We start from the raw sequence: 13,278 nt of genomic DNA, 5'->3' as shown, positions 1-13,278 counted from the left end.
TCACCCCCTAAGACACTATCCTAATACAAAAAGACTACAACCATTTAATAAATGTCAAGTATTCTCTCCAACTGACAGCCTTTCGCACAGAGAAAACAGAGGACCAATTATGTAAAAACCAAAAAGTAGCCATTGTTACCACATCATTTCCTAGTCAATACCAGGTAAATACCAGTGGAAACAGTACTAAACTAAGTGCTACCCACAAAGTTTAACTTGAATTGTACAAAAATACAAATGACAAAATCATTTATCTTTCGTCTCTCTCCGTGTTTTCATAATTTTCAGTCAATTCGCACTGGAGAAATAATTTGAGCAAAGGAAACAGCGCCCCTCTGTCTCAGTATGTGTAGCCCATGTATCTGATGCTGTCTGGACCAAAAGAGTATCATTCGATTGATTGATGCTCTCTTGATTAAAAATATTAATAATAATTAGCCAATCAGAATTGAGCTGAGCTCAACTGTGGGTTGTTCTATTACAGAAAAATGCCCCCCCAAGGGAGACCAGTTTGGATTTGGCTTCAGACCAATCAAATCACCTCCTAAGCAAAACATCATTTATAGAAAAACTTGTCTGTTTCTGGTCTGCTTGTGTTAATGTCCTGCAGTATAACTTACTAAATAAGACCTTGATGTAGATTTGGACTTGTGGTGGATGGCATTGGCTTTCAACTAGTCTACAAGTAAAGTGAGTCAGAACATTTTGTTTTACTTGCAGACAGACAGACAGACAGACAGACAGACAGACAGACAGAGACAGACAGACAGACAGACAGACAGAGACAGACAGACAGAGACAAGTCAGACAGACAGAGACAGACAGAGACAGACAGACAGACAGACAGAGACAGTCAGTCAGACAGACAGAGACAGACAGAGACAGTCAGACAGACACAGACAGAGACAGACAGACAGAGACAGACAGACAGAGACAGACAGACAGACAGAGACAGACAGACAGACAGACAGAGACAGACAGACAGACAGACAGACAGACAGACAGACAGACAGACAGAGACAGACAGAGACAGACAGAGAGACAGACAGAGAGACAGACAGAGAGACAGACACAGACAGACAGACAGACAGACAGACAGACAGACAGACAGACAGACAGACAGACAGACAGACAGACAGACAGACAGACAGACAGACAGACAGTACCATGGACAGTCACATGATATTTAGCAACATTGATTGGACAAAATCGTTGTTGGTATCTTTAAGTTTGTTTTCAGTGTATAAACTAATCATATATAGCCTTGCTTACTTGATGCTGTTTAAATGGTGCTGGAATAGTGGAGGCAGTGCTCCTGTTGTGTTTGTGCTAACTTGCGGTAACTCCGTGGTTCTAAATCAGTAGTAGTTTAGTAAACTGTCAAAAAAATTGACTTGCTTGACCATGCTGCAGGTGATATCACATCCTACCATACCCTTGTCTGTACATTACGGCTGAATCTATTCTTCCGCGCCCAGAAACTCTTTTAACTCTCTGTTCCGAACACACTAGACGACCAGTTCTTTCAGCCTTTAGCCATACTCATCGAATAGCCCCCGCGATATGCAACTTTTCAGGGAAGTCAGGAACCAATATACTCAGTCAGTTAGGAAAGCTAAGGCTGGCTTGTTCAAACAGAAATTTCCATCCTGTAGCTCTAATTCCAAAAAGTTTTGGGACACTAAAGTCCATGGAGAATAAGAGCACCTCCTCCCAGCTGCCCAATGCACTGAGGCTAGGAAACACTGTCACCACCGATAAATCTACGATAATTGATATTCAATAAGCATTTTCCACGGCTGGACATGCGTTCCACCTGGCTACCTCTAACCCGGCCAACAGCTCAGCACCCCCTGCAGCAACTTATAACTCATAACCATCATCAACCTGGCCAAGGCTTTCGACTGTCAATCACTGCATTTTTATTGGCAGACTCAATAGCCTTGGCTTCTCAAATGACTGCCTCGCCTGGTTCACCAACTACTTCTCAGACAGAGTTCAGTGTGTCAAATCGGAGGGCCTGTTGTCCGGACGTCCAACTGCTTTTAAATGCTAGTAAAACTAAGTGCATGATCTTCAAACGATTGCTGCCTGCACCCTCACGTCCGACTAGCATCACTACCCTGGACGGTTCTGACTGAGAATATGTGGACAACTACAAATACCTAGGTATCTGGTTAGACTGTAAACTCTCCTTCCAGACTCACATTAAGCATCTCCAATCCAAAAGAAAATCTAAGATCGGCTTCCTATTTCGCAACAAAGCCTCCTTCACTCATGCCGCCAAACATACCCTCGTAAAACTGACTATCCTACCGATCCTTGACTTCGGCGATGTCATTTACAAAATAGCCCCCAACACTCTACTCAGCAAATTGGATGTAGTCTATCACAGTGCCATCCGTTTTATCACCAAAGCCCCATATACTACCCACCACTGCGACCTGTATGCTCTCGTTGTCTGGCCCTCGCTTCATATTTGTCGCCAAACCCACTGGCTCCAGGTCATCTATAAGTCTTTGCTAGGTAAAGCTCCACCTTATCTCAGCTCACTGGTCACCATAGCAACAACCACCCGTAGCACGCGCTCCAGCAGGTATATTGCACTGGTCATCCCCAAAGCCAACACTTCCTTTGGCCGCCTTTCCTTCCAGTTCTCTGCTGCCAATGACTGGAACGAATTGCAAAAATCTCTGAAGCTGTAGTCTTATATCTCCCTCTCCAACTTTAAGCATCAGCTGTCAGAGCAGCTTACCGATCACTGTACCTGTACACAGCCCATCTGTAAATAGCCCACCCAACTACCTCATCCCCATATTATTACTTACCCTCTTGCTCTTTTGCACCCCAGTATCTCTACTTGCACATCATCATCTACACATTTATCACTCCAGATTTAATGCTAAATTGTAATTATTTTTGCCTCTAGGGCCTATTTATTGCTTACCTCCCTACTCTCCTACAATTGCACACACTGTACATAGATTTTTAAATTGTTCTTTTCTTTTGTGTTATTGACTGTACGTTTGTTTATGTGTAACTCTGTGTTGTTGTTTTTGTTGCACTGTTTTGCTTTATCTTGGCCAGGTCACAGTTGTAAATGAGAACTTATTCTCAACTGGCCTACCTGGTTAAATAAAGGTTAAATAAAAAAAAATATATAACTTTGTTTGTTATAAGCAATATTTGCTTTATGGACTTCACTGAACAGATGTTGCTCTTCGGTTTTTGTGACGAAACAAACGTGTGTGTAGTTAAATTTATTCCGCCACTGTGTGACTGTTGTCTTTTTGTTGTCACTGCCTTATCGTATATCATGGTGGTGTATGAACAAATGGGTTAGAGAGCAAACAAGGCTTTTATCACAACATAGGTTGTAATATGTCTTTTTTTACTGGCTTGGCTTCCTCAGTGATTTTACCCACACACCACTACTGGTTGTTAATCAAGTGAAACCTCTCCTCAGACACTCTTTATAAGAGCCATCAGTCATGTCAGACAGAAGTCAGATAGCGGACCCCTGATAGGGGCCCTCTGCTCCACCAGAGGCCCACGGACAATCATCCAATCATCTCTAGCGCGCCACCACAAACGAGAGGGGAGCTAATCTGATTGGTTTACACAACAGCCCTCTCACCCTCTGCAGTGTGAGAAAGAGGGGGTGGGGGGGGCGATAAAATCGAAGAAAATAAACGATGAACATGTTCCTTCAGAGATGGCACTGGGCGAGATGGTGAGATAGGGAATGGGAAAAGGGGATACCTAGTCAGTTGTACAACTTCTGCATTTAACCCAACCTAACCTCTGAATCTAAGAGGTGTGTGGGGCTGCCTTAATCAACATCCACGTCATCAGCACCCGGGTTAACTGCCTTTCAGGGGCAGAACGACAGATTTTTTACCTTGTCAGCTCGGGGATTCGATCCTGCTACCTTTCGGTTACTGGCCCGCCAGGGTAGGTGCGTCTCAATGAGGTTAAGCAGTGTTTGAAATTGGTTCAGCATAAAACAATGATGTGAAGAATTACCATATGTGTACAATAACAACAACCACAGTATACCCTCTACCAGACTCAAGATATTATGACAAAGGCTACTGGGTACATAAGACTAGCTACACACATATAAAGCACTCAAATCAAGTCGGCAGTGTCACGTTGTATAAATGATTGGAGACAGGTGCAGGAATACGTAATGGGGAGTTTTAATACTCAACCCAAAAATACAACCAGCCATGAAAAGGCACGAAGCCCAAAACAAACATGTATAGAAAAACACAGGGATGTATCCCAAACAAAAGAGCGAGGTTAAACCTCTAATAAATACACGGGACGAGACCCGTAATAACAAGTACACAACAATATACGGGACGAGACACGTAATAACGAGAACGCAACACATGCAGCACGAAAGCTGAAACAACAAAGCACAGGTACTCACAAGACCAACAGACATGGGAACAATAACCGACAAGACAATGGGGAACAGAGGGCACATATATACAATTACTAATCAGGGGAAATGGGAACCATCGAGTGCGTAATTAGAAAGTTCAGTGAAGCCTAGAGGCCGGTGATGTAGACCTCTGGAACTGGTGCACGGAAAGAGCAGCAGTACCAGGGGGAATCCGTGACAGGCAGTCTACAAACTGCATTGCAATTACAGTTTTTGTAATTCACTAAGTCAAAATAAACAACTGTTCTGAACCCTGCACATGCACACTAACTCCCCACGCAGACACAAAGGGCTTGAGCAATCATTGATGCATGGCACGCAGGCAGACACACGCAGCACTATTGCATTGACACAGACAGCTCAGCAAAGAGACTAGTCATTACTAAGCATAACCAGTTCATGACCGCCTCCCTCCTTCTCCCCTCCTCAACCCGAAAGCAGCAGCTGGTAAGACATGCAGACCCTGTTTACCAGACCCTGTTTAGGTGGTGACTGGGTGGCGGTGGTCTCGCCCTAGTTATTGGTCGAGTTGGCCATACAATTCCCCCTCTGCTGCTATGGTAACAGACAGATTACACGCCGCTAGGGCTGCCTAATGCCGCCTAAAGCCAAAATAATGGTAATTAAAAATGTCATTGCTTATCCCCCTGTCCTCACAACAGTGACTGGCAATGCTGTCTATACCAACTTGGTATCAAAAATAGGATTTTCGTAGATGGCATAGCACTAGGGCTGACCCCATTTAGTTGACTGGTCGATTGTTTGGTCGATAGGCTGTTGGTCGACTAAGATTTATTTAGTCGAGCAGTCAAATATATATGTTTTTCTTCATGGTGTACAAGACACCTGTCTGATTTGCGCCTGTCTCTGTGGACTAATCCATTGCGGAGGCCACGGGAATGGCACAGTCCATCACTGTAAGACATGTGATACTGACATTGTATATGGTTATATTATGTAAAAATAATACATCTAATATTCTAACAAATGCAATTTTTCCCGCATTGGATACGGTCGCTGTCCGCGGTTCTGAAACAATCTTCAGTGCGCCGTAGAATTGCCGCCTTTCCCTATGTTGATGTGTGCATAATAGCAAAGTTAACCAACCTATTGGGAATGTGACCAATCCGGCGGAGGCAGCAGCAGCAGACGAGGAAACAGTCCTTGCCTTACATGCTGACCACACCGCTCGCGTCGTTGGCATTTTTTTAATGTACACATACATGTTATTCAATCATTGCGCGCGCCAACAAGCGTCTGCGTAGCCAGGCGCTAAAATAGAACTTGGTTCTATTTGTGACCCTTGCCACGCTGCAAGTCCTGCCTCTCCCATCTCCTCATAGGTTTTTAGGAGCATATACCCACGTGCCATCTCCTCATTGGTTTTTAGGAGCATATACCCATGTGGGTGATTGAAAGATTAACTCCAGTCCAGTTGGTATTGGTAATGCACCTTAAAGTTGGTTGCCAACCGCTATATAAAATCCAAAGAAGAAGCCTGAAGGAGGAGAGATTACTAGAAAGAAACTCGGTTTACCCATTTATCTGTGGATTCATTGTCGGAGTAGAGGACCTCGTGCATTTCAGGTAAAATAACAACCCAATGTTTATATCCCAGGACAAATTAGCTAGCAACAGCAAGCCAGCTGGCTAAATTGCCATAAATGTTTAATGCTTTTCGACCTGTCCCCAAATTAATAGTTTGTTTTGATATTTCAACCTGCATGTCCTGATCGCGTCTGGTGTGGGTGGACAAAATCAACATGCGCGCAATGGCAGACGCGCGCGCACGACCGGTGTGGTCAGCATGTTAGCCTTATTGTCTAAGAATATTGAGGAGAGAGGAAACCCCCAACTTAATTAGGTCTAGAATCAATAGCCTAACTGTTAAGATGTGCCTAGCTTTATAAATCATTCATATATATCAACAAAAATAAGACAGATCTTGCTTCTGTTGCCTGTTTGAGTGTTTATTTAATAGTCTACTGATTCCGTGAGCACCAAGCCTCATGTAACGGCAAAATGTTGGATAAAGCAATTTCACAGATTCGTCTGTTTTTAATCTTTGCTATGCTGTAATAAAGGCTTCACAATTTTTTGGGGTTAGAACAGACTGGTATTACTTATAATTGATTTAGTGTTGTTTACACTGTTCCAAACAGACATAAAAATAATACTGTAATCTAACAGCACCTCTTTGTCACACATAATATGCACACAGCTCTCGCTCCTATACCCTACTTTTTCTTTATCTTCTTATAGTTATTATTACAATTATTATTATGATCATCATTATAATAATAAGTCATGTAGTTGTCATTAGTAGGCTTGTATAATAGTCTTGTATAACCACCATCGAGCTATAGGCCTAAGAGCGCATCCTGTTTAGTCTTAATACCGTAACTTATTTAGGCCTATATTTCCATATATAGGCTACTGTATCAATCAATTATTCACTCATGCCATCACACAGCATACGAGACATTCATGCTTTGAAATACAATCAAGCATTTAAGTTTGAAAATTAAATAACAAAGGGAGCTTTGAAGAATTAGCATAAATAATAAATAAACCGCAATTCACGAATGCATGCAACTGTTTTTAGTCTGCTGTAATAAAGGCTTTATATGTTTATTTTAATTTTATAAGAACAGACTCTATGGTACTCTTATTTAGTGTTGTTTACACTGTTCCAAATGGTCAGAAAAAATATAAATATTGTAATCTAACAGCAACTGTTTGGCACATAATACTCACACAACGCTTGCTCTTATACCCTCCCTTTTCATGATCTCCAGTAGTTTCCACAACTAAGTCAAATGCCTTCCACAGATCTGACTTCCCCTTTCCCTCCTGAGCAACCAGTAAACATTCACCCATTTCAAGTTTCTTTTTCACGTCCTCCGCATCCATTTTGCTGTGACGTGTTACTGTGTTTGGAGTTTTTATGTGATTATGATAGGCTATAGGTCAGGCCCTATTGGTCACATGCATGAGATGTTTCACGTAAAGAGAACAAGGATTAAGGGAATAGGGAATGTTTTTCCGAAACAAATTATGGATTTCGGTAACAGAGCTTTTCAGACAGCAACAAGTAAGAAACTAAATGGCTGAAATGATTTTGCAGCTTCAGCACGGACAGCACAATAAACACTTGCTGTGCTGTGGTGCATTTTTGCTGCAGTAGGGAGGACAGCGAGACAACGTGCGCCAGTCACACAGGTAATCACTGTCATTTTTTTCAACACAGTGTGACCATCGGGCTCTTTGAGTTATTTGTGTGTCTTAATTATTCAATCAAACAGTGTGCTTACAGCATCAGACAAGCTCAGTGCATATGTAGTTTATTTTATTCAAACACAGAGTGTGTCTGTCTATATATGGAAAAATACGTTTAAACATTTCGACCAATCGATTGAACAGGACGAATCTTAGTCGACCATCATTTTATTTTATTTTTTCCGGGGACAGCCCTAACTAGCACTATGCCAACCAAAACATCCCTTCAAGACATGGATTTCACCTCAACCCTGAAATTCCAACTCCCTCAGAAGCTCAACAATAGCAAAGGCCTCACTGTTCCAAATCAGCTTGGTATGTAAACAAAGAGTCCCAGATACTTTTCATGTGAGACTAGACATTGAGGATCCCAGCAGCATTAGCCCATATTGAACAGCAGCAGGGAAATGTGAGCAGCCCACAGGAGGTGGGGGACACTGGCGCGCTAGAAAATTATTGTGTATGGGGTGGCTCTCTCTCCAGCGAGTGTCAGATAGCGACCATCTGTTTCCCTACACAGTTATGAGACTGCGAGACGACTTGCTCTTCACGATTGGGTGGAGAAAGAGAAAGCGAGGGAGAGAGAAAGAGAGAGAAAGAAAGAAAGAAGAGAGCAGCACATCACTTGGTGAATCTTCAAAATGGTGTAGAGTAGTGAGTGTGATAGAGTGACGTGTCATTCTACATGCGTGGAAGGCCCAATCAGACACATGAAAGACACATTATTTTTTCATATGTTCTGACATTTTGTGAAACAGCACCATTAAAAACATATGGCAAATAGAAATCAAACTGGATGGTCTTCAGAAATAGATGGGAGGAGATGAGGGTAGTGGAAGGATAGAACTAAAAACAAACAAAAGTTAACCAATGTAAAATAGATTGTGTCGGTAAAATTGAGCTGTAAGTAGAAGCGTTTTTGTTCATTAGTTCACTCCAACTACGGGGGTGAAAAATAATAAAGGAATTATATATTTTAAAAAGATGTGTATATACAGTGCATTCAGAAAGTATTCAGACCCCTTGACTTTTTCCACATTTTGTTACGTTACAGCCTTATTCTGAAATGGATGAAAACAATTTTTTTTTTCTTCTCATCAATCTATACATAATACCGCAAAATGACAAAGCAAAACCTGGATTTTAGAAATTATTACAAATGTATACAAAATAAATGAAATATCACATTTACATAAGTAAATTACATAAGTATTCAGACCCCCACATTGTTGAAGCACCTTTGGCAGTGATTACAGCCTCGACTCAGGGCGGCAGGTAGCCTAGTGGTTAGAGAGTTTGTTGTTAGATCGAATCCCCGAGGTAAAAATCTGTCGTTCTGCGGCTGAACAAGGCAGTTAACCCACTTTTCCAAGGCCGTCATTGTAAATAAGAATTTGTTCTCAACTGACTTGCCTAGTTAAATAAAGGTTATATAAAAAATATATATAAATAAAGACTCTTCTTGGGTATGACGCTACAAGCTTGGCACACTTGTATTTGGGGAGTTTCTTCCATTCTTCTCTGCAGATCCTCTCAAGCTCTATCAGGTTGGATGGGGAGTGTCGCTGCACAGCTATTTTCAGGTCTCTCCAGAGATGTTCGATCGGGTTCAAGTACGGGCTCTGGCTGGGCCACTCAAGAACATTCAGAGACTTGTCCTGAAGCCACTCCTGCATTGTCTTGGCTGTGTGCTTCGGGTTGTTGTCCTGTTGGAAGGTGAACCTTCACCCTAGTCTGAGGTTCTGAGTGCTCTGGAGCAGGCTTTCATCAAGGATGTCTCTGTACTTCGCTCTGTTCATCTTTCCCTCGATCCAGACTAGGAGTTCAATCTTGGTTTCATCAGGCCAGATAATCTTGTTTCTCATGGTCTGAGAGTCTTTAGGCAAACTCCAAGCAGGCTGTCATGTGCCTCTTCCTGAGGAGTGGCTTCCGTTTGGCCACTCTACCATAAAGGCCTGATTGGTGGAGTACTGTCGAGATGGTTGTCCTTCTGGAAGGTTATCCCATCTCCACAGAGGAACTCTAGAATGCTGTCAGAGTGACCATCGGGTTCTTGGTAACCTCGCTTCCTTGGTGAGCGGCCTTTCAGGTTATGTCGATATAGGACTCGTTTTACTGTGGATATTGATACTTTTGTACCTGTTTCCTCCAGCATCTTCACAAGGTCCTTTGCTGTTGTTCTGGGATTGATTTGCACTTTTCGCACCAAAGTACGTTCATCTCTAAGAGACAGAATGTATCTCCTTCCTGAGCGGTATGACGGCTGCGTGGTCCCATGGTGTTTATACTTGCGTACTATTGTTTGTACAGATGAACGTGGTACCTTTTCTTCTTTTGGAAATTGCTCCCAAGGATGAACCAGATTTTTTTTTCTGAGGTCTGGCTGTTTTTTTCCCCATGATGTCAAGCAAAGAGGCACTGAGTTTGAAGGTAGACCTTGAAATACATCCACAGGTACACCTCCAATTGACTCAAATGATTTCAATCAGCCTATCAGAAGCTTCTAAAGCCATGAAATAATTTTCTGGAATTTTACAAGCTGTTTAAAGGCACAGTCAACTTAGTATATGTAAACTTCTGACCCACTGGAATTGTGATACAGTGAATAAGTGAAATAATCTGTCTGTAAACAATTGTTGGAAAAATGACTTATGTCATGCACAAAGTAGATGTACTAACCGACTTGCCAAAACTATACTTTGTTAACAAGAAATTTGTGGACTGGTTGAAAAACAAGTTTTAATGACTCCAACCTAAGTGTATGTAAACTTCCGACATCAACTATATATATACTTATTATATATGAACGCAAGTCATGAGTCAAGATCTTCAATGGATGATATTGCAATCAGATCATTCTCACTAACACAATCATTCAGTACATTAACATAATTAACATTGTTCATAGAAATGGATTGTCCTGACACTCAGAAGTGTATTCAACTCTACGACAGTTATGAATGAATCAAAACCAGAATATGATTATCTGCTAGTGTGGGACAAGAAATGGAAACTACAGCTCAGTAATGAGCATTGCAGTACCACGTACACACATGTTTAACTAAAGTATAACTACCATATAAACTCAAAGTGAGTAATAACTAAATGCTATAACAACAATATTTGTTATAACTACAAAAAGTCCAGTGTGAAAAGTATGCTGTAGCCAGGGCCATGGGTGGACTGTCTCTTCCTGTACCAGGAAGATAGAGGAGAGGATGGAGGAGAGGAAAGAAGAAGAGCGAGGTAAGGAAAAAGGAGAGAGAAGAGGACAGGATGGAGGAGAGAAGGGATAGAAAAGAGGAGAATCGCCCTCTCATCTATCCCTTTCAGAAGGGATTTCAGCTGTAAAGGAGTCCAAGGGTGAGGTGACCTGGCAAGTCTCTTCTGATCACTTGCCATCCCACAGTTACCGAAAAAGTCCCACAAAACAAAGGAGGAAAGGAATGACAAGAATGGACATTCCTGCGGGGAGTGAGAAGAATGAGATTCTTCAGTGTTCTTTAGTTTAATTTCTCATTGTGTGGTGTTCTCTAACTATCTTATCACATTGCCAGTACAGAATGTACTGAATGAAATCCAGGTCCCAGAATCATCCTTCACAGTAGAGTACGGATCAGTTTGGTTAGTTCGTTGAGGCAGCAGAGAACAAACTCATGGCAGAAACAATTGGGTCCTTGTGGCCTGGAGTTAAGGCGAGTGTGGTATGGTTTGTGTGCACAAGTATGTGTTTGGGTATGTGTATGTGATGTGTGTGTGTGTGGCCTGCCTGGCTGGCTACTCCGGCTGTAGCAGTAATGCGTTCTGTCGTCACAACTAGAGCTCTTTCACCTCCTCTTATCGTCCTCACGGAGTTGGAAGAGCTGTCGTCGCGGGTAGTGGAGCTAAAATTAGTTATTCACTCCGATACACAGCCGGTGAAATGCGCTCGGCCTGAAAGGATACGAAACAGGGCTCCTTCCAGACTACGTTGTCTCTTTTTCCTTGGGAGAAACTAACAGCTTAACGGAAAAAATACACGCGCACACACACACACACACACACACACACACACACACACACACACACACACACACACACACACACACACACACACACACACACACACACACACACACACACACACACACACACATTCCCTGTGCCCCCCCACCTATCTCCTGCTGACGGACAGGTTGCCATGGAAACCACCCACCAAATCATAGCAATCAATGCAGCTATCCGAATAGATAGAGGAATCTAGATGTTATTGGGCCTCGCCAATGTATTGAAAAGAAAAACTAAACTAAAAGATCTGTGTTTTTTCCCCTCTAGGTTTTGAACCAGTCTCAAAACTCCATTACACCTGTGCTCACAGTAATCAAAATGAGTGACTACGAAGCCAGGCGATCCAGTGACTTAGGACTAATACTTCCTTGCTACTTGAAAACGCCCAATTTCACAGAGAAATCACCCCAGTAGCAACCGTGATTGACATCAATTACCTCAGGTGAAATTGGGTATCCAACTCTCCAGTGATTGCTCGCTCACACAACCAGCCATCTTCGTGGAGAGTAACTACCTGTCAGATGCTAAGCAGCCGGCAAGCCACTTACACAATTTAAAAATAAAAACCTGTCACTAGCTGAATAGCTTTGGGTGAGGAGACTCGACTATAAAAGGGCATTACAGTGTCATCATTAGTGAGTGTTTAGTGGCCAGGCAGCAATGAGTCTCTATCTCTCTCTCCCTCCACACTATGGAAAAACAACTAAAAGGGTGCCACAGGAACATAGATAGGTCTATGCTCTCGTTGCCTTGAGTCACTTGGGGTGCCGGCTGCCAGAAGGTACGGGGGGGAAATGACTGGAGGTAATGTAGTTTCTCCAGCCCATACGGCACTCCAAAGAGCAAGCAGAGCGAGGGAAAGCATCCAGGATGTCAATAATACCATTAACGACAACCTTTGAACCATCTAACCCAGCTGTTTCCATTACCTGTGATCATGCTATTCAAGTCAATCTCTTCCTCCTCCTCTTTGACTCGCAGATATTTTGTTGACTGGGAGAGCCTGAGGAGATAAAGAAAGAGAGAGAGAGAGATGATCTTACAGCGAGAAAGCGATTCACTATTGGGGCCAGAAGATTACCAAGCAAACAAGCATTGAGGTGGAACTGCTTTTAAGTCCTAACAACAGAGCGAATATAAACCTGAGATGGCTTACATAAAATCTATATATCGTCATGGTATAAAAATATATCCTATTATAAAGCACACATACGTATCTACTTTATAGCATTCACATCATTGTACCATCTTACAAACTGCTGTACATCGATGGGCCATGTGCTCTTGGCAGAGAAAAACACCAGTGCTGAGGATACAGTAATGATAGCTCTGTGGATAGTGGTTATGATAGCATGTCCACAGTGATTGGGTGCTAGCTGAAAGGGGGACTGTGATGCAGTTTGGCAGGGCAGTCTCTGTTGACAGTAAAGAACTGTAGGAGAAACACCATAGAGCCAGACCTGTCCCAGGTCTTTCCCATGAAGGTAAAACTACAGATT

General features: G+C 42.5%; 1 protein-coding gene across 2 annotated transcripts in view; it reads right to left on the bottom strand.

Moving 5' to 3' along the window:
• Positions 1 to 13,278, bottom strand: part of LOC139531755 (lethal(3)malignant brain tumor-like protein 4) — a 129,775-nt gene that overhangs the window by 44,836 nt on the left and 71,661 nt on the right. For both annotated transcript variants that reach the window (XM_071328534.1, XM_071328535.1), the window contains exon 17: positions 12,709 to 12,782. In XM_071328534.1, the coding sequence (XP_071184635.1) occupies positions 12,709 to 12,782 (74 nt within the window). The remainder of the gene's footprint in view (positions 1 to 12,708; positions 12,783 to 13,278) is intronic.

This window comes from Salvelinus alpinus, chromosome 10 (assembly GCF_045679555.1).
Source record: "Salvelinus alpinus chromosome 10, SLU_Salpinus.1, whole genome shotgun sequence".
Taxonomy (NCBI): domain Eukaryota; kingdom Metazoa; phylum Chordata; class Actinopteri; order Salmoniformes; family Salmonidae; genus Salvelinus; species Salvelinus alpinus.
Note: the sequence above shows the minus strand (reverse complement) of the source record. Positions and strands in the feature narration are given on the sequence as shown.